The sequence below is a fragment of the Salmo salar genome, chromosome ssa09, assembly GCF_905237065.1.
Source record: "Salmo salar chromosome ssa09, Ssal_v3.1, whole genome shotgun sequence".
In the NCBI taxonomy this organism is placed as follows: Eukaryota; Metazoa; Chordata; class Actinopteri; order Salmoniformes; family Salmonidae; genus Salmo; species Salmo salar.
In genome coordinates, this window is record NC_059450.1 from 105,559,009 (window position 1) to 105,580,690 (window position 21,682).

Below are 21,682 nucleotides of genomic sequence, written 5' to 3' on the forward strand. Positions count from 1 at the left end.
CATTATCTCTAACTGGACTAAAATCCCAGAAGGGCCAGATGTACCGGTATTGTAGTGGGAATGCAGTGTTTCATGTATACCACTGGAGGGCCAGATGTACCGGTATTGTAGTGGGGATGCAGTGTTTCATGTATACCACTGGAGGGCCAGATGTACCGGTATTGTAGTGGGGATGCAGTGTTTCATGTATACCACTGGAGGGCGCTCTGAGACGCCCTTTGACCGCCACCTGGTGCGACGTTGTAACCAACTGGAACTGGGTTCGATTATGACGTCATTCTAATGGATGCTTCTTCTTGATACATTGTTGCATTCAGACACAAAGTGGAGCTCAAGAGGGAATTCAATCAGACGGTGAAAATAGACATCCCATTGACAGGACAGACTACAACTAGAAGGTTATATATTTTTCTGGAAAGTTACAGTTCCTGGCTCTTTACGTCCACGCATTTAGGCTGTTGAGTCTGTGGTCGACTTTTTGCCACTGATCAAGTCACGGTGACATGATTCAACGAGAAACGGACGGTGTGAAAGAATAGAAAGAGAACGAGAGGGAGTGAAGAGAAGAGGGGCGGATCGTTCAGACCAGGACTGGAGGAAGTTGTTTTGTGAGTCATCGCTGTGAAACTCACATTATTACTTTTGGAACAGAGCAGAGCAAAGCATCATTCTGTCTGACTGGAGCCTCGGCGACAACGCACTCAACATGGTGATCAAAGTCTATATAGCAACCTCCTCCGGTTCCACCTCGGTAAGAACTGAACGACTTTTACACTTTTCATACGATTTGCAGGGGTCGGGGTTCTGATGATGATGGTTTACTACATGTGGGGGGTCTGGTATAGAGAAGGTAGGCTGCCACAGCTGTAGACTCTAGCTGGGCTGTTTCTTTACCAGACGGAGCTACTGTATATAATAACGATGTGCAGATACTATGTATTTGTAATCAGTAATAAGACATTATTCTCTGACGAGCCTCAGTTGGTCACCCAGTTTGAACTGACACACTGGAGAGCTGGAGCAGGGGCGGAAATCCCGGGGGGGACAGGGGGGACACTGAGCTGGAGACATGACGTCTTTCATATTGTATCAGTCATGTGTTTTAGCCAATAGCAGCCAGAACAGTAGGAGGGTGTGGGCTATACCAGACAGTTATATATAGACTATACCAGCCAGTTATATGTCGGGTATACCAACCATTTGTATATAGGCTATACCAGCCAGTTATATGTAGGCTATACCAGCCAGTTATATGTTGTAAATATGGGGGACAGAGGAAGTGGTAGGCATTCATCATTATTACTATTTCACACACAGTGAGTCCATATAACATTGTCGTCTGTTAAGCCAAATCTTACATCTGAACTAATTTATTCTTGCCTCAACAATGTATAGCCAAAACAAAACACACTGTCCCAATACTTTGAGCTCACTGTATCTCTGCTAGAGCTGACCTTATCTGCTATTGTCCCTTCTCAGTGTACAGGGCTTGAGAGGGATGCCTAAGGTAAAGCCAAACATGTTTAATGTTCAAATCTGCTACTCTTTTGGAATGCAGTATTGTCAAGATAACTACTTTTTACCGTGTGTAAAATTGCTTGTTTCATTTGAAAGCTTTTATAAAAATACAAAAAATGCATGAAATGAAATGTATGCATTCACTACTGTAAGTCGCTCTGGATAAGAGCGTCTGCTAAATGACAAATGTAAATGTAAATGTAAATATGTAGACTATACCAGCCAGTTATATATAGACTATACCAGCCAGTTAAATGTAGGGTATACCAGCCAGTTATATATAGGGTATACCAGCCAGTTATATATAGACTATACCAGCCAGTTATATATAGGCTATACCAGCCAGTTATATATAGGCTATACCAGCCAGTTATATGTAGGGTATACCAGCCAGTTATATATATAGGCTATACCAGCCAGTTATATATAGGCTATACCAGCCAGTTATATATAGACTATACCAGCCAGTTATATATAGGCTAAACCAGCCAGTTATAAATAGGCTATACCAGCCAGTTATATATAGGGTATACCAGCCAGTTATATGTAGGGTATACCAGCCAGTTATATGTATGGTATACCAGCCAGTTATATATAGGGAATACCAGCCAGTTATATATAGGCTATACCAGCCAGGTATATATAGGCTATACCAGCCAGTTATATATAGGGTATATCAGCCAGTTATATGTAGGCTATACCAGCCAGTTATATATAGGGTATACCAGCCAGTTATATGTAGGGTATACCAGCCAGTTATATATAGGGTATACCAGCCAGTTATATGTAGGGTATACCAGCCAGTTATATGTTTGGTATACCAGCCAGTTATATATAGGGAATACCAGCCAGTTATATATAGGCTATACCAGCCAGGTATATATAGGCTATACCAGCCAGTTATATATAGGGTATACCAGCCAGTTATATGTAGGCTATACCAGCCAGTTATATATAGAGTATACCAGCCAGTTATATATATATATAGGGTATACCAGCCAGTTATATATAGGGTATATCATCCAGTTATATATAGGCTATACCAGCCAGTTATATATAGGCTATACCAGCCAGTTATATATAGGGTATACCAACAAGTTATATATGTAGGGTATACCAGCCAGTTATATATAGGCTATACCAGCCAGTTATATGAAGGCTATACCAGCCAGTTATATGTAGGGTATACCAGCCAGTTATATATAGGGTATACCAGCCAGTTATATATAGGGTATACCAGCCAGTTATATATAGGCTATACCAGCCAGTTATATATAGGCTATACCAGCCAGTTATATATAGGGTATACCAGCCAGTTATATATAGGCTATACCAGCCAGTTATATATAGGGTATACCAGCCAGTTATATATAGGGTATACCAGCCAGTTATATATATAGGGTATACCAGCCAGTTATATATAGGGTATACCAGCCAGTTATATATAGGGTATACCAGCCAGTTATATATAGGCTATACCAGCCAGTTATATATAGGGTATACCAGCCAGTTATATATAGGGTATACCAGCCAGTTATATATAGGGTATACCAGCCAGTTATATATATAGGGTATACCAGCCAGTTATATATATAGGGTATACCAGCCAGTTATATATAGGGTATACCATCCAGTTATATATAGGCTATACCAGCCAGTTATATATAGGCTATACCAGCCAGTTATATATAGGGTATACCAGCAAGTTGTATATGTAGGGTATACCAGCCAGTTATATATAGGGTATACCAGCCAGTTATTTAACCTCTATGGGCTAGAGTGTACCCTAGAGTGTATGTAGAGTGTCAGTAGAGTTTTAATAGTATCAGTAGTGTCAGTAGAGTGTCAGTAGAGTTTTAATAGTATCAGTAGTGTCAGTAGAGTGTCAGTAGAGTGTCAGTAGAGTTTTAATAGTATCAGTAGTGTTAGTAGAGTGTAAGTAGAGTGTCAGTAGAGTGTTTGTAGAGTGTTTGTAGATTGTCAGTAGAGTTTTAATAGTATCAGTAGTGTCAGTTAAGTGTCAGTAGAGTGCCAGAAGAGTGTCAGTACAATTACAGTAGGGTTTTAGTAGAGTGTAAGTAGATTGTCAGTAGAATTACAGTAGATTTTTTGTAGAGTGTCAGTAGAATTACAGTAGACTGTCAGTAGACTGTCAGTAGAATTACAGTAGAGTTTTAGTAGAGTGTCAGTAGAGTGCCATTAGAATTACAGTAGAGTGGCAGTAGAGTGCCAGTAGAGTGTCAGTAGAATTACAGTAGAGTTTTTGTAGCATGCCAGTAGTTTCAGTAGAATGTCAGTACAATTACAGTAGTGTAAGTAGAGTGTCAGTAAAATTACAGTAGAGTTTTAGTAGAGTGTCAGTAGAGTTTTAGTAGAGTGTCAGTAGAATTACAGTGGAGTGTCAGTACAGTGTCAATAAAGTGTTAGTAGAGTGCCAGTAGAGTGTCAGTAGAATTACAGTAGAGTTTTTGTAGCATGCCAGTAGTTTCAGTAGAATGTCAGTACAATTACAGTAGTGTAAGTAGAGTGTCAGTAAAATTACAGTAGAGTTTTAGTAGAGTGTCAGTAGAGTTTTAGTAGAGTGTCAGTAGAATTACAGTGGAGTGTCAGTACAGTGTCAATAAAGTGTTAGTAGAGTGCCAGTAGAGTGCCAGTAGAATTACAGTAGAGTTTTAGTAGTGTCAGGAGACTGTCAGTGGAGTGCCAGTAGAATTACAGTAGAGTTTTAGTAGAGTGTCAGTAGAGTGTTAGTAGAGTGCCAGTACAGTGTCAGTAGAGTGCCAGTAGAGTGTTGTAGAATTACAGTAGAGTTTTAGCAGAGTGTCAGCAGAGTGTCAGTTGAGTTTCAGTAGAATTACAGTAGAGTTTTTGTTGAGAATCAGTAGAGTTTCAGTACAGTGTTAGTCGAGTTTTAGTAGAGTGTCAGTAGGGTTTTAGTAGAGTGTCAGTAGAGTGCCAGTAGAGTTTTAATATATCAGTAGAGTGCCAGTAGTTTCGGTAGAATGCCAGTAGAGTTTTAGTAGAGTGCCAATAGAGTGTCAGTAGAGTGTCAGTAGAATTACAGTAGAGTTTTAGTAGAGTGTCAGTAGAGTGTCTGTGGAGTGCCAGTACAATGTCAGTAGAGTGCCAGTAGAATGTTGTATAATTACAGTAGAGTTTTAGCAGAGTGTCAGCAGAATTTCAGTAGAGTGCCAGTAGAGTGCCAGTAGAGTGCCAGTAGAGTGTCAGTAGAGTGTCAGTAGAGTGCCAGTAGAATTACAGTGGAGTGTCAGTACAGTGTCAATAAAGTGTTAGTAGAGTGCCAGTAGAGTGCCGGTAGAATTACAGTAGAGTTTTAGTAGTGTCAGGAGACTGTCAGTGGAGTGCCAGTAGAATTACAGTAGAGTTTTAGTAGAGTGTCAGTAGAGTGTTAGTAGAGTGCCAGTACAGTGTCAGCAGAGTGCCAGTAGAGTGTTGTAGAATTACAGTAGAGTTTTTGTTGAGAATCAGTAGAGTTTCAGTACAGTGTTAGTCGAGTTTTAGTAGAGTGTCAGTAGGGTTTTAGTAGAGTGTCAGTAGAGTGCCAGTAGAGTTTTAATATATCAGTAGAGTGCCAGTAGTTTCAGTAGAATGCCAGTAGAGTTTTAGTAGAGTGCCAATAGAGTGTCAGTAGAGTGTCAGTAGATTTACAGTAGAGTTTTAGTAGAGTGTCAGTAGAGTGTCTGTGGAGTGCCAGTACAATGTCAGTAGAGTGCCAGTAGACTGTTGTATAATTACAGTAGAGTTTTATCAGAGTGTCAGCAGAATTTCAGTAGAGTGCCAGTAGAGTGTCAGTAGAGTGCCAGTAGAGTGTCAGTAGAATTACAGTAGAGTTTTAGTAGAGTGTCAGTAGAGTGTCAGTAGAGTCTTAGTAGAGTGTCATTAGAATTACAGTAGAGTGTCAGTAGAGTGTCAGTAGTGTGTAAGTAGTGTTTTAATAGTATCAGTAGTGTCAGTAGATTGTCAGTAGAATTACAGTAGAGTGTCAGTAGAGTGTCAGTAGAATTACAGTACAGTGCCATTAGAGTGTCAGTGGAGTGTCAATAAAGTGTTAGTAGAGTGCCAGTAGAGTGTCAGTAGAGTGTTTGTCGAGTGTCAGTAGAATTACAGTAGAGTTTTAGTAGAGTGCCAGTACAGTGTCAGTAGAGTGCCAGTAGGGTGTTGTAGATTTACAGTAGAATTTTAGTAGAGTGTCAGCAGAGTGTGAGTAGAGTTTCAGTAGAATTACAGTAGTGTGTCAGTAGAGTGTCAGTAGTGTCAGTAGAGTGTCAGTAGAGTTTTAGTAGAGTGTCAGTAGAGTGTCAGTAGAATTACAGTAGAGTGTCAATAAAGTGTCAGTAGAGTGTTTGTCTAGTGTCGAGTGTCAGTAGAATTACAGTAGAGTTTTAGTAGTGTCAGTAGAGTGTCAGTAGAGTGCCAGTACAGTGCCAGTAGAGTGCCTGTAGAGTGTTGTAGAATTACAGTAGAGTTTTAGTAGAGTTACAGCAGAGTGTCAGTAGAGTTTCAGTAGAATTACAGCTGAGTGTCAGTAGACTGTCAGTAGAGTGTCAGTAGAGTTTAAATATATCAGTAGAGTGCCAGTAATGTCAGTAGAGTGCCAGTAGAGTTTTAGTAGAGTGCCAGTAGAGTGTCAGTAGAATTACAGTAGAGTTTTAGTAGAGTGTCAGTAGAGTGTCAGTACTGTGTCAGTAGAGTGCCAGTAGAGTGTTGTAGAATTACAGTAGAGTTTTAGTAGAGTGTCAGCATAATTTCAGTAGAATTACAGTAGAGTTTTAGTAGAGTGTTAGTAGAGTGCCAGTAGAGTGTCAGTAGAATTACAGTAGAGTGTCAGTAGAGTCTTAGTAGAGTGTCATTAGAATTACAGTAGAGTGTCTGTATAGTGTCAGTAGTGTGTAAGTAGAGTGTCAGTAGAGTTTTAATAGTATCAGTAGTGTCAGTAGTGTCAGTAGAATTACAGTAGAGTTTTTGTAGAGTGCCAGTAGTGTCAGTAGAGTGTCAGTAGAAATACAGTAGAGTGTCAGTAGTGTCAGTAGGGTGTCAGAAGAGTGTCAGTAGTGTGCCAGTAGAGTGCCAGTAGAGTGTCCGTGGAGTGTCAATAAAGTGTTAGTAGAGGGCCAGTAGAGTGTTTGTCGAGTGTCAGTAGAATTACAGTAGAGTTTTAGTAGTTTCAGTTGAGTGTCAGTAGAATTACAGTAGAGTTTTAGTAGAGTGTCAGTAGAGTTTTAGAGTGCCAGTACAGTGTCAGTAGAGTGCCAGTAGAGTGTTTGTAGAATTACAGTAGAGTAGGTTTAGTAGAGTGTCAGTAGAATTACAGCAGAGTGTCAGTAGAGTTTCAGTAGAATTACAGTAGAGTGTCAGTCGAATTTTAATAGCATCAGTAGTGTCAGTAGTGTCAGTAGAATTACAGTAGAGTTTTTGTAAGAGGCCAGTAGTGTCAGTAGAGGTCAGTAGAAATACAGTAGGAGGCTGTCAGGCTGAAGAGGTGTCAGTAGGCCAGTAGAGTGCCAGTAGAGTGTCCGTGGAGGCCAATAAAGTGTTGGTAGAGGGCCAGTAGGGAGTGTTTGCTGAAAGTCAGTAGAATTCAGTAGAGTTTAAGTAGTTTCAGTTGAGTGTCAGTAGAATTACAGTAGAGTTTTAGTAGAGTGTCAGTAGAGTTTTAGAGTGCCAGTACAGTGTCAGTAGAGTGCCAGTAGAGTGTTGTAGAATTACAGTAGAGTTTTAGTAGAGTGTCAGTAGAATTACAGCAGAGTGTCAGTAGAGTTTCAGTAGAATTACAGTAGAGTGTCAGTCGAATTACAGTAGAGTTTTTGTAGAGTGCCAGTAGTGTCAGTAGAGAGCCAGTAAAATTACAGTAGGAAGTCAGTAGAGTGTCAGTAGAATTACAGTAGAGTGTCAGTAGAGTGTCAATAAAGTGTCAGTAGAGTGTTTGTCGAGTGTTGTAGAGTTTTAGTAGAGTGTCAGTAGAGTTTCAGTAGAATTACAGTAGAGTTTTAGTAGTGTTAGTAGAGGGCCAGTACAGTGTCAGTAGAGTGCCAGTAGAGTGCCAGTAGAGTGTCAGTAGTGTCAGTAGAATTACAGTAGAGTGCCAGTAGAGTATCAGTAGAGTGTCAGTAGAGTTCCAGTATATCAGTAGAGAAACAGTAGTGTCAGTAGAGTGTTTGTCGAGTGTTGTAGAGTTTTAGTAGAGTGTCAGTAGAGTTTCAGTAGAATTACAGTAGAGTTTTAGTAGTGGTAGTAGAGGGCCAGTACAGTGTCAGTAGAGTGCCAGTAGAGTGCCAGTAGAGTGCCAGTAGAGTGTCAGTAGAGTGTCAGTAGTGTCAGTAGAATTACAGTAGAGTGCCAGTAGAGTATCAGTAGAGTGTCAGTAGAGTTCCAGTATATCAGTAGAGTAACAGTAGTGTCAGTAGAGTGTTATTAGAGTTTTAATAGTATCAGTAGAGTGCAAGTAGAGTGTCAGTAGACTTATAGTAGAGTGTCAGTAGAGTGCCAGTAGAGTGTCAGTAGAGTTTTAGTAGAGTGTCAGTAGAGTGTCAGTGGAGTGCCAGTAGAATTATAGTAGAGTTTTAGTTGTGTGTCAGTAGAGTGCCAGTAGAGTGTTGTAAAATTACAGTAGAGTTTTAGTAGAGTGTCAGTAGAGTGCCAGTAGAGTGTTGTAAAATTACAGTAGAGTTTTAGTAGTGTCAGTAGAGTGCCAGTAGAGTGTCAGTAGAATTACAGTAGAGGTTTAGAGTGTTCGGTAGAGTGTCAGTACAGTCTTAGTAGAGTATCATTAGAATTACAGTAGAGTGCCAGTAGAGTGTCAGTAGAGTGTCTGTAGAGTGTCAGTAGAGTTTTAATAGTGTCAGTAGTGTCAGTAGAGTGTCAGTAGAATTACAGTAGAGTTTTAGTAGAGTGTCAGTAGAATTACAGTAGAGTTTTTGTAGAGTGCCAGTAGTGTCAGTAGAGTGTCAGTAGAAGTACAGTAGAGTGTCAGTAGAATTACAGTAGAGTGCCAGTAGAGTGTCAGTGGAGTGCCAGTAGAGTGTCAGTAGAGTGTCAGTAGAAATACAGTAGAGTGCCAGTAGAGTGTCAGTGGAGTGTCAATAAAGTGTTAGTAGAGTGCCAGTAGAGTGTCAGTAGATTTTTTGTCAAGTGTCAGTAGATTTACAGTAGAGTTTTAGTAGTGTCAGTAGAGTGTCAGTAGAATTTCAGTTGAATTACAGTAGAGTTTTAGTAGAGTGTCAGTAGAGTGTCTGTAGAGTGTCAGTAGAATTACAGTAGAGTTTTATTAGAGTGCCAGTAGAGTGTCAGTAGAATTACAGTAGAGTGTCAGTAGAGTGTCAGTAGAGTGTCAGTAGAATTACAGTAGAGTTTTAGTAGAATGTCAGTAGAATTACAGTAGAGTTTTAGTAGAGTGTCAGTAGAGTGTCGGTAGAGTGCCAGCTTAGTGTCGGTAAAGTGTTAGTAGAGTTTTAATAGTATAAGTAGAGTGCCAGTAGAGTGTCAGTAGAGTGTTAGTAGAGTTTTAGTAGAGTTTTAATATTATCAGTAGAGTGCCAGTAGTTTTAATTTTATCAGTAGAGTTTTAGTAGAGTGTCAGTAGAGTGTCAGTAGAGTTTTAATATATCAGTGGAGTGCCAGTAGTGTCAGTAGAGTGCCAGTAGAGCATTAGTAGAGTTTTAATAGTATCAGTAGAGTGCCAGTAGTGTGTCAGTAGAGCTTTAGTAGTGTCAGTAGAGTTTTAGTAGAGTGTCAGTAGAGTGTCAGTTGAGTGTTCGTAGAGTTTTAATAGTATCAGTAGAGTGTCAGCAGAGTTTTTCTAGAGAATCAGTAGAGTTTCAGTAGAGTGTTAGTCGAGTTTTAGTAGAGTGTCAGTTGGGTTTTAGTAGAGTTTTAATATATCAGTATATTGCCCGTAGTGTCAGTAGAGTGCCAGTAGAGTGTTAGTAGAGTTTTAATAGGGTTAGGGCAGGTTAGGGTTAGAGGCTAGAAACAGCAAGAGGTTAGGGTTAGGGCAGGTTAGGGTTAGGGCAGGTTAGGTTAGGGTTAGAGGTTAGAATCAGTAGAGTTTTAGTAGAGTGTCAGTAGATTGTCAGTAGAATTACCTTAGAGTTTTTGTAGAGTGCCAGTAGTGTCAGTAGAGTGTCAGTAGAATTACAGTAGAGTGTCAGTAGAGTGTCAGTAGAATTACAGTAGAGTGCCAGTAGAGTGTCAGTAAAGTGCCAGTAGAGTGTCAGTAGAGTGTTTGTCGAGTGTCAAGTGTCAGTAGAATTACAGTAGAGTTTTAGTAGTGTCAGTAGAGTGTCAGTAGAGTGTTAGTACAGTGTCAGTAGAGTGCCTGTAGAGTGTTGTAGAATTACAGTAGAGTTTTAGTAGAGTGTCAGCAGAGTGTCAGTAGAGTGTCAGTAGAATTACAGTAGAGTTTTAGTAGAGTGAAGGTAGAGTGTCAGTAGAGTGTCAGTAGAGTGCCAGTAGAGTGTCAGTAGAATTACAGTAGAGTTTTAGTAGAGTGTCAGTGGGGTGCCAGTTGAATTACAGTAGAGTTTTGGTAGAGTGTCAGTAGAATGTCAGTTGAGTGTTAGTAGAGTGCCAGTACAGTGGCAGTAGAGTGTTGTAGCATTACAGTAGAGTTTTAGTAGAGTGTCAGCAGAGTGTCAGTAGAGTTACAGTAGAGTTTTAGTAGTGTTAGTAGAGTGCCAGTAGAGTGCCAGTAGAGTGTCAGTAGAATTACAGTAGAGTTTTAGTAGTGTCAGTAGAATTACACTAGAGTTTTATTAGAGTGTCAGCAGAGTGTCAGTAGGGTGTTGGTAGATTGTCAGTAGAGTGTCAGTAGAGTGTCAGTAGTGTCAGTAAAGTGTCGGTAGAGTGCCAGCTCAGTGTCGGTAGAGTGTTAGTAGAGTGTCAGTAGAGTTTTAATAGTATCAGTAGAGTGCCAGTAGAGTGTCAGTTGAGTATTAGTAGAGTGTCAGTAGAGTGTTAGTAGAGTTTTAGTAGAGTTTTAATACTATCAGTAGAGTGCCGGTAGAGTTCTAATTTTATCAGTAGTGTGCTAGTAGAGTGTCAGTAGAGTGTCAGTAGAGTGTCAGCAGAGTGTCAGCGGAGTGTCAGCAGAGTTTTAGTAGAGTGTCAGTAGAGTTTTAATATTATCAGTAGAGTGTCAGTAGAGTGTTATTAGAGTTTTAATAGTATCAGTAGAGTGCCAGTAGAGTGTCAGTAGAGTGTCAGTAGAGTGCCAGTAGAGTTTTAATATATCAGTAGAGTGTCAGTCGAGTTTTAGTAGAGTGTCTGAAGAGTCTGTAGAGTGTCTGTAGAGTGTTTGTAGAGTGGTCCCTGACTGGTCCCGTGTGGCTCAGTTGGTAGAGCATGGTGTTTGCAACGCCAGGGTTGTGGGTTCGTTTCCCACGGGGAAAAAAATGTATGAAATATATGAAATGTATACATTCACTACTGTAAGTCGCTCTGGATAAGAGCGTCTGCTAAATGACTAAAATGTAAAATGTAAATGTAAATGTTAGTAGAGTGTTAGTAGTGTCATTAGAGTTGTAGTAGAGTGTCAGTAGAGTTGTAGTAGAGTGTCTGTAGAGTTTTAATAGAGTGACAGAGAGCGTCAGTAGAGGGTCAGTAGAGTTGTTGTAGAGTGTCAGTAGTTTTAGGAGAGTGTCAGTAGAGTGTCAGTAGAGTTGTAGTAGAGTGTTAGTAGAGTGTCAGTAGAGTGTCAGTAGAGTTGTAGCAGTGTATCAGCAGAGTGTCAGCAGTGTCAGCAGAGTGTCAGCAGAGTTTCAGTAGAGTGTCAGCAGAGTGTCAGCAGAGTGTTTGTTGTGTCAGTTTAGTGTGAGCTGAGTCTCACAGCAGTGTGGTTAACAGAGTTCCCCTATACTGCTGACTGACTGAAGAGAGGAGGAGAGCCTGAGAGGAGTTGAACTGACTTAGAGTCACTGCAGCATGCAGGAACCCACCATGAGAACTCTCTGGCGAGAGAGAGAGAGAGAGAGAGAGAGAGAGAACAGAGAGCGACTGAGAAAGAGAGGGAGAGAACAGAGAGCGACTGAGAAAGAGAGGGAGAGAACAGAGAGCAGACTGACTCCCATATTTAGAGTTACTTCCTCTAGTACAGTTCCTCTTTCTATAACTGACTGGTATAATTCTGGGGGGGGTGCTCACAGTGACATTATCGAGTTATAAGTCTGTTATAATGGAGTGAATATATTAGAGACCCACATTAGATGTTTAGGGTCTAACCCTAAACCATATTAGATGTTTGAACTCTTTTCTGTAATGTATACCGTCCACCCACCTCCCCTATCTCCTCTCCTCTCTCCCACCCTCCACTCCACTGCACACCTATCCTCCCTCCACTCCTCTCCACACCCCTCACCCTTCAGTCCCTCCTCTCCACACCACTCCACTCCTCTCCACACCTCTCACCCTTCAGTCCCTCCACTCCTCTCCACACCTCCACTCCTCTCCACACCTCTCACCCTTCAGTCCCTCCACTCCTCTCCACACCTCCCTCCACTCCTCTCCACACCTCCTCTCCACACCTCTCCTCCCTCCACATCTCTCCTCCCTCACCTCCCCTCCACTCCGCTCCACACCTCACCTCCCTCCACTCCTCTCCTCCACACCTCTCCTCCACTCCACACGTCTCCTCCCTCTACTCCTCGCGACCCCTCTCCTCCACTCCTCTCCACACCTCTCCTCCCTCCACACCTCTCCTCCACTCCACACCTCTCCTCCCTCTACTCATCACCCCTCTCCTACACTCCTCTCCATACCTCACCTCCCTCCACTCCTCTCCTCCACTCCTCCTGAGAATTCACTAGTACTTGTTATTATTTAGCCAGCATCCACTATGGGAATTCACTAGTACTTTGTTGGCATTTGTTAGCATAAAGTCATTCCGCCCCTTGTTTGCATTGCCGGTAATACCGTACACCCCAGTATGGTAAAGAAACGGTATGATGGTATGGAAATCTGGATACAGCCCAGCCCTATGACTGGATGACTGACTGACTGGCTGGCTGACTGGCTGACTGACCGGCTGGCTGGCTGGCTGGCTGGCTGGCTGGCTGACTGGCTGGCTAACTGACTGACCGGCTGGCTGACTGACCGGCTGGCTAGCTGGCTGACTGGCTGGCTGACTGACTGGCTGGCTGGCTGACTGACTTGCTGGCTGACTGACTGACTGGCTGGCTGACTGGCTGACTGGCTGGCTGGCTGACTGACCGGCTGGCTGACTGGCAGGCTGACCGACTGGCTTGCTGGCTGACTGGCTGGCTGACTGGCTGACTGGCTGACCGGCTGGCTGGCTGGCTGACTAACTGGCTGGCTGGCTGACTGACTGGCTGGCTGACTGACTGAACGGCTGGCTGGCTGACTGACTGACTGACTGACTGGCTGGCTGGCTGACTGGCCGGCTGGCTGACTGACTGACTGACTGGCAGGCTAGCTGGCTGACCGGCTGGCTGGCTGGCTGGCTGACTGACTGGCTGGCTGGCCGGCTGGCTGACTGACTGGCTTGCCGGCTGGCTGGCTGACTGGCTGGCTGGCTGGCTGGCTGACTGAACGGCTGGCTGGCTGACTGACTGACTGACTGACTGGCTGGCTGACTGGCAGGCTGACTGACTTGCTGGCTGACTGGCTGGCTGACCGGCTGGCTGGCTGACTGACCGGCTGGCTGACTGACTGGCTTGCTGGCTGACTGGCTGGCTGGCTGGCTGACTAACCGGCTGGCTGGCTGACTGACTGGCTGGCTGACTGACTGAACGGCTGGCTGGCTGACTGACTGGCTGGCTGGCTGGTTGACTGACCGGCTGGCTGAATGACTGACTGGCTAGCTGACTGACCGGCTGGCTGGCTGACTGACTGACTGGCAGGCTAGCTGGCTGACCGGCTGGCTGGCTGGCTGACTGACTGGCTGACTGGCCGGTTGACTGACTGGCTGGCCGGCTGGCTGACTGACTGACTGGCTGGCCGGCTGGCTGGATGACTGGCTGGCTGACTGGCTGACCGGCTGGCTGGCTGCAGCTGGACCTCAGAAACTCATTTAGGCCATCTTTAGACCAGTTTGAGACATTATTATTACTACTACTTTACTACATGACATGACATACTACAAGCCACAGTAGAGACTTTAGACCCAGTTTGTCTGTCTGGTCTGGTATATTACTGCTCAGTGGTTAGTTAGGTGATAACAGACCCAGTCTGTCTGTCTGTCTGTCTGTCTGCTCAGTGGTTAGTATCTATCAGTTTGTTGAGTAGACAAGTGTTATATTATTTAATACATCTAATCAGACCTCCTGTTAGACTGATTGACTGCTATGAGTCCTCATATCATATCAGAGATGATTGATCCAGAGTTAACCTGTTGAGGACAGACGTTCCGCTAGCGGAACCCCATTCCGCCTGCAGAACCCCTAGCCAACAGCCAATGGCATCGCACGGCGCGAAATACAAAACCAACTAAAATACCACAATTCAATTTTCTCAAACAATCAACTATTTTACACCATTTTAAAGATAAGACTCTCGTTAATCTAACCACATTGTCCGTTTTTAAAAAGGCTTTACAGCGAAAGCAAAACGTTTGATTATGTTAGGAGAGTACATAGACACAAATAATCACACAGCCATTTTCCAAGCAAGCATATATGTCACATAAACCCAAACCACAGCTAAATGCAGCACTAACCTTTGATGATCTTCATCAGATGACTCTCCTAGGACATTGTCAGACAGGGCACTTCCTGTATGGAATCTTCTCAGGTTTTGGCCTGCCATATGAGTTCTGTTATACTCACAGACACAATTCAAACAGTTTTTGAAACTTTAGGGTGTTTTCTATCCAAATCAAACAATTATATGCATATTCTAGTTTCTGGGCAGGAGTAGTAACCAGATTAAATCAGGTACGTTTTTTATCCGGCCGTGAAAATACTGCTCCCTATCCCAAAGAAGTTAACCCAAGCCAGAGTTTTAATGCCTACACACAGCCAGTGTTTCTACGTCTGTTCTGAGCTGGCTTATCAGGGGACCTGTGTGGAATCACAGCCAATCAGAGTGGCCCTCCCTGCAGACTGATTAAATCATCTTAGAAAATGGAAAGTTCACTTTATTCTGCCATGGTAACACACCCTGTTAACTTATCCTGCCCTAACACTAACCCTATCCTGCCCTACCCTAACCCTAACCTGCCCTAACCTGCCCTAACCCTAACCTGCCCTAACCCTAACCTCTTTCTGTTTCTAACCTCTAACCCTAACCTGCCCTAACCTGCCCTAACCCTAACCTACCCTAACCTTATCCTGCCCTAACCCACCCTAACCTGCCCTATCCCTAACCTCTTGCTGTTTCTAACCTCTAACCCTAACCTGCACTAACCCTAACCTGCCCTAACCCTAACCTGCCCTAACCCTAACCTCTTGCTGTTTCTAACCTCTAACCCTAACCTGCCTTAACCCGCCCTAACCCTAACCCTACCCTAACCTGCCCTAACCCTAACCTCTTGCTGTTTCTAACCTCTAACCCTAACCTGCCCTAACCCTATCCTGCCCTAACCCTATCCTGCCCTAACCCTATCCTGCCCTAACCCTAACCTGCCCTAACCCTAAACTACCCTATCCCTAACCTGCCCTATCCCTAACCTGCCCTAACCCTATCCTACCCTAACCCTATCCTGCCCTAACCCTATCCTGCCCTAACCCTAACCCGCCCTAACCCTAACCTGCCCTTACCCTATCCTACCCTGACCCTATCCTGCCCTAACCCTAAACTACCCTATCCTTAACCTGCCCTAACCCTAACCTGCCCTAACCCTAACCTGCCCTAACCCTATCCTACCCTAACACTATCCTGCCCTAACCCTAAACTACCCTATCCCTAACCTTCCCTAACCCTAACCTGCCCTAACCCTAACATGCCCTAACCCTAACCTGCCCTAACCCTATCCTACCCTAACACTATCCTACCATAACCCTAACCTGCCGTAACCCTATCATGACTATAATGTAATCTTCAGTTGAAGTCAGAAGTTTACATATACCACAGCCAAATACATTTAAACTCAGTTTTTCACAATTCCTGACATTAAATCCTAGTAAAAATTCCCTGTCTTAGGTCAGTTAGGATGACCACTTTATTTTAAGAATGTGAAATGTCAGAATAATAGTAGAGAGAATGATTTATTTCAGCTTTTATTTTGTGGTACCTTCTGGCGTTTGGAAATTGCTCCCAAGGCTGAACCAGATGTGTGGAGGTCTTGGCTGATTTCTTTTGATTTTCCCATGATGTCAAGCAAAGAGGCACTGAGTTTGAAGGTAGGCCTTCTACAGGCACACCTCCAATCGGCTCAAATTATGTCAATTAGCCTATCAGAAGCTTCTAAAGCCATGACATCATTTTCTGGAATTTTCCAAGCCTTGGAACAGTCAACTTAGTGTATGTAAACTTCTGACCCACTGGAATTGTGATACAGTGAATTATAATTGAAATAATCTGTCTGTAAACAATTGTTGGAAAAATTACTTGTGTCATGCACAAAGTAGATGTCCTAACCGACTTGCCAAAACTATAGTTTAACAAGAAATTTGTGGAGTGGTTGAAAAACGAGTTTTAATGACTCCAACCTAAGTGTATGTAAACTTCAGACTTCAACTGTATAAAACCTGGTAACAACCTGTTTACCTAACCTGACCTAACCCTAACCTGCCCTGACCCTAACCTGCCCTAACCCTATCATGACTCTAATGTAATCTATAAAACCTGGTAACACACCCTGTTTACACAATCCTGCCCTAACCCTAACCTACCCTAACCTGCCCTAACCCTATCATGACTCTAATGTAATCTATAAAACCTGGTAACACACCCTGTTTACCTATCCTGCCCTAACCATAACCTGCCCTAACCCACCCTAACCCTATCAGGACTATTATGTAATCTATAATACCTTGGTAACTAACCCTGTTTAACTAACCTACCCTAACCCTCCCCAACCCTATCGTGATTATAATGTTATCGATAAAACCTGGTAACACACCCTGTTTACCTAACCTACCCTAACCATAACCTGCCCTAACCCACCCTAACCCTATCAGGACTATTATGTAATCTATAATACCCTGGTAACTAACCCTGTTTACCAAACCTACCCTAACCATAACCTGCCCTAACCCTAACCCTATCAGGACTATTATGTAATCTATAATACCCTGGTAACTAACCCTGTTTACCTAACCTACCCTAACCCTAACCTGCCCTAACCCTATCAGGACTATAATCTAATCTACTGGATAATAGGACATTCTACAGGGAGGGAGGGAGGGAGGGTGGTAAAAAAATAGAGTAGAAAAAGAGTGAATGTTCAGTCTTCTCTCCCCAGGGCTCTGAACAGGAAGCTTACCCCAGGGCTCTGAACAGGAAGTGATCACAAGTCTTCAAGTTTCAGGGAGAGAGTGGGAGAGGAGGGGAAGAGAGAAGGGAGTGAGAGGAAAGAAGGAGAGAGGTAAGGGAGAGAGAGAGGAAGGGAGGGAGGGAGGGAGAGAGAGAGGGTTTATAAATATTCCGATTTGAAGTAAATGTTTATTGACAGTTGGCCAGTGGAATGCTGCTTCAGATTAAACTGTCAACTCAACGGACCCAGCAACCCACCAGGACAACAGAACAGGGTTGCAACAGGGTTTATAGCTGGAATATCAACCCACTAGATACTATAGGAGCTCACACACAACCCCCTGACCTCTCACCTCTGAACTCTGACCCCTCTCCTCTAACCTCAAGAGGAGCTAGAGAGCAGTCTGGTGGAGTGATGTTATCTGTCTCTTTAGGTGTTGTCCTGGTGTGTCCTCTCCTCTGTCTCCAGAGACCTGACTACTACTACAGCTGACGATGATGTCATCAGACAGGGACACACCTCAGGAACATGAACCTGCCTTCCACTATGCCCGTTAGGCACCTGGTCTATAGGTCGTTTTCAATAAAATGTCCCAATAAGGTGTAGACAAGGAGACCCACAGTCCCGCTAAAACCATTGACAACTGATTATTAAATACATCTGAACTATTTGGTTGTAGAATCATCAACTCTTGAAGAGCATAGTCACACCTACACCATTATTCCATGTAAAACAATAGCACACATTTAGCTTTATCATCAGAGGTATACAGCAAGTGATTGCTGTATAAGGCTCATGGGATTTGTAGTCTTCTAACGTTTTGAATCAAACCTTTAGATCATCAGGCTTCTATTCTCCTGCTGCCTTTTCCTTCATTAGATTACTCTGGCAGTGTTAGACAGTCAGCTGTCTAACAGGTTTACTCTGGCTGTGTTAGACAGTCAGCTGTCTAACAGGTTTACTCTGGCAGTGTTAGACAGTCAGCTGTCTAACAGGTTTACTCTGGCAGTGTTAGACAGTCAGCTGTCTAACAGGTTTACTCTGGCAGTGTTAGAAAGTCGTCTAACAGGTTTACTCTGGCAGTGTTAGAAAGTCAGCTGTCTAACAGGTTTACTCTGGCAGTGTTAGAAAGTCAGCTGTCTAACAGGTTTACTCTGGCAGTGTTAGACAGTCAGCTGTCTAACAGGTTTACTCTGGCAGTGTTAGAAAGTCAGCTGTCTAACAGGTTTACGCTGGCAGTATTAGACAGTCAGCTGTTTTTCTGATTAAAAAGCAATAAAACTGGCCTTTAGACTACTTGAGTATCTGGAGCGTCAGCATTTGTAGGTTCGATTATAGGCTCAAAATGGCCATAAACAAAGAACTTTCTTCTGAAACTCGTCAGTCTATACTTGTTCTGAGAAATGAAGGCTATTCCATGCGAGAAATTGCCAATAAACTGAAAATCTCGTACAACGCTGTGTACTGCCCCTTCACAGAACAGCGCAAACTGGCTCTAACCAGAATAGAAAGAGGAGTGGGAGGCCCTGGTGCACAACTGAGAAAGAGGACAAGTACATTAGAGTGTCTAGTTTGAGAAACAGACGCCTTCCTCAACTGGCAGCTTCATTAAATAGTACCCGCAAAACACCAGTCTCAGCGTCAACAGTGAAGAGACGACTCCGGGATGCTGGCCTTCTAGGCAGAGTTGCAAAGTAAAAGCCATATCTCAGACTGGCCAATAAAAATAAAAGATTAAGATGGGCAAAATAACACAGACACTGGACAGAGGAAGATTGGAAAAAAGTCTTATGGACAGACAAATCTAAGTTTGAGGTGTTCGGATCTCAAAGAAGAACATTCGTGAGATGCAGAAAAAATGAAAAGATGCTGGAGGAGTGCTTGATGCCATCTGTCATCATGGTGGAGGCAATGTGATGGTCTGGGGCTGCTTTGGTGGTGGTAATGTGGGAGATTTGTACAGGGTAAAAGGGATCTTGAAGATGGAAGGCTAATACTCCATTTTGCAATGCCATGCCATACCCTGTGGACGGCGCTTAATTGGAGCCAATTTCCTCCTACAACAGGACAATGACCCAAAGCACAGCTCCAAACAATGCAATAATTATTTAGGGATGAAGCAGTCAGCTGGTATTCTGTCTATAATGGAGTGGCCAGCACAGTCACCGGATCTCAACCCTATTGAGCTGTTGTGGGAGCAGCTTGACCGTATGGTACGTAAGAAGTGCCCATCAAGCCAATCCAATTTGTAGGAGGTGCTTCAGGAAGCATGGGGTAAAATCTCTTCAGATTACCTCAACAAATTGACAACTGGAATGCCAAAGGTCTACAAGGCTGTAATTTCTGCAAATGGAGGATTTTTTGACGAAAGCAAAGTTTGAAGGACACAATTATTATTTCAATTAAAAGTCATTATTTATAACCTTGTCAACGTCTTGACTATATTTCCTATTCATTTTGAAACTAGTTTCATGTATGTTTTCATGGAAAACAAGGACATTTCTAAGTGACCCAAAACTTTTGAATGGTAGTGTAGTTAGAGTTATTAAAGTGACAATGGATAGGTAACAACAGAGAGAAGCAGCAGTGTACAAGGGGTGTGAATAGTCTGGGTAGTCATTTGATTAGATGTTCAGGAGTCTTACGGCTTGGGGGTAGAAGCTGTTTAGAAACCTCTTTGACCTAGACTTGGCGGTACCGCTTGCCATGCGGTAGCAGAGAGAACAGTCTATGACTGGGGTGGCTGGAGTCTTTGACAATTTTTAGGACCTTCCTCTGACACCGCCTGGTATAGAGGTCCTGGATGGCAGGAAGCTTGGCCCCAGTGATGTACTGGGCCGTACGCACTACACTCTGTAGTGCATTGAGGACGGAAGCCGAGCAGTTGCCATACCAGGCAGTGATGCAACCCGTTAGGATGCTCTCGGTGGTGCAGCTGAGGATCTGAGGACCCATTTAAAATTATTTCAGTCTCCTGAGGGGCATAGGTTTTGTTGTGCCCTCTTCACAACTGTCTTGGTGTGCTTGGACCATGTTAGTTTGTTGGTGATGTGGACGCCAAGGAACTTGAAGCTCTCAACCTGCTCCACTGCAGCCCCATCGATGAGAATGGGGGCATGCTCAGTCCTCCTTTTCCTGTAGTCCACAATCATCTCCTTTGTCTTGCTCACTTTGAGGGAGAAGTTGTTGTCCTTGCACCATATGGTCAAGTCTCTGACCTCCTCCCTATAGGCTGTCTCATCGTTGTCGGTGATCAGGCCTACCACTGTTGTGTCATCGGCAAACTTAATGATGGTGTTGGAGTCGTGCCTGGCCATGCAGTCATGATTGAACAGGGAGTACAGGAGGGGACTGAGCACACACCCCTGAGGGGCCCCTGTGTTGAGGATCAGCATGGCGGATGTGTTGTTACCTACCCTTACCACCTGGGGGCGGCCCGTTAGGAAGTCCAGGATCCAGTTGCAGAGGGAGGTGTTAACCTGTTATGGCTAGGGGGAGGTATGTTCACGGCTGGATAAAAAACGTACCCGATTTAATCTGGTTACCACTCCTACCCAGTAACTAGAATATGCATATACTTATTACATATGGATAGAAAACACCCTAAAGTTTCTAAAACTGTTTGAATGGTGTCTGTGAGTATAACAGAACTCATTTGGCAGGCAAAAACCTGACAAGGTTTCAGGCAGGAAGTGGCCTGTCTGACAAGGTGTCGTTCTTCTTGTCTCTGTTTATTGAAGAGTGAGGATCTTAGCTGTCCCGTGACACTTCCTACGGCTGCCATAGGGTCTCAGAAGGCGGTAAAAAGCTGAATCGTGGCTTTGCAGGCTCTGGCTGAAAAAAAGTAGCGCGTTTGGGTAGTGGCTGGTTACAGTACTGTGAGACTCAGGCTCGTGCCCGCGTCGACCGAAAGCTTTGTTTACTTTCCTCTGTTTAGCTAAAAGGAGATTCCCGGTCGGAATATTATCGCTTTTTTACGAGAAAAATGGCATAAAAATGGATTTTAAACAGCGGTTGACATGCTTCGAAGTACGGTAATGGAATATTTAGATTTTTTTTGTCACGAATTGCGCCATGCGCACGACCCAGATTTACCATTTCAGATAGTGTCTGGGACGCACGAACAAAACGCCGCTATTCAGATATAACGATGGATTATTTTGGACCAAACCAACATTTGTTATTGAAGTAGCAGTCCTGGGAGTGCATTCTGACGAAGACAACAAAAGGTAATCAAACTTTTATAATAGTAAACCTGATATTGGTGAGTGCTAAACTTGCCGGGTGTCTAAATAGCTAGCCCGTGATGCCTGGGCTATGTACTTAGAATATTGCAAAATGTGCTTTCACCAAAAAGCTATTTTAAAATCGGACATATCGAGTGCATAGAGGAGTTCTGTATCTATAATTCTTAAAATAATTGTTATGCTTTTTGTGAACGTTTATCGTGAGTAATTTAGTAAATTCTTAGTGTATTCGCCGGAAGTTTGCGGGGGGTATGCTAGTTCTGAACGTCACATGCTAATGTAAACAGCTGGTTTTTGATATAAATATGAACTTGATTGAACAAAACATGCATGTATTGTATAACATAATGTCCTAGGGTTGTCATCTGATGAAGATCATCAAAGGTTAGTGCTGCATTTAGCTGTCTTCTGGGTTTTTGTGACATTATATGCTAGCTTGAAAAATGGGTGTCTGATTATTTCTGGCTTGGTACTCTGCTGACATAATCTAATGTTTTGCTTTCGTTGTAAAGCCTTTTTGAAATCGGAC

General features: G+C 43.4%; 1 protein-coding gene across 1 annotated transcript in view; it reads left to right on the forward strand.

Moving 5' to 3' along the window:
- Positions 1-285: 285 nt before the first annotated feature.
- LOC106612303 (SH3 domain-binding glutamic acid-rich-like protein) overlaps positions 286-21,682 on the forward strand; it is a 48,398-nt gene continuing 27,001 nt past the window's right edge. Inside the window, exon 1 of the mRNA XM_045724290.1 lies at positions 286-751. Coding sequence (XP_045580246.1) covers positions 707-751 — 45 coding nt within the window. The 5' untranslated portion in view covers positions 286-706. The remainder of the gene's footprint in view (positions 752-21,682) is intronic.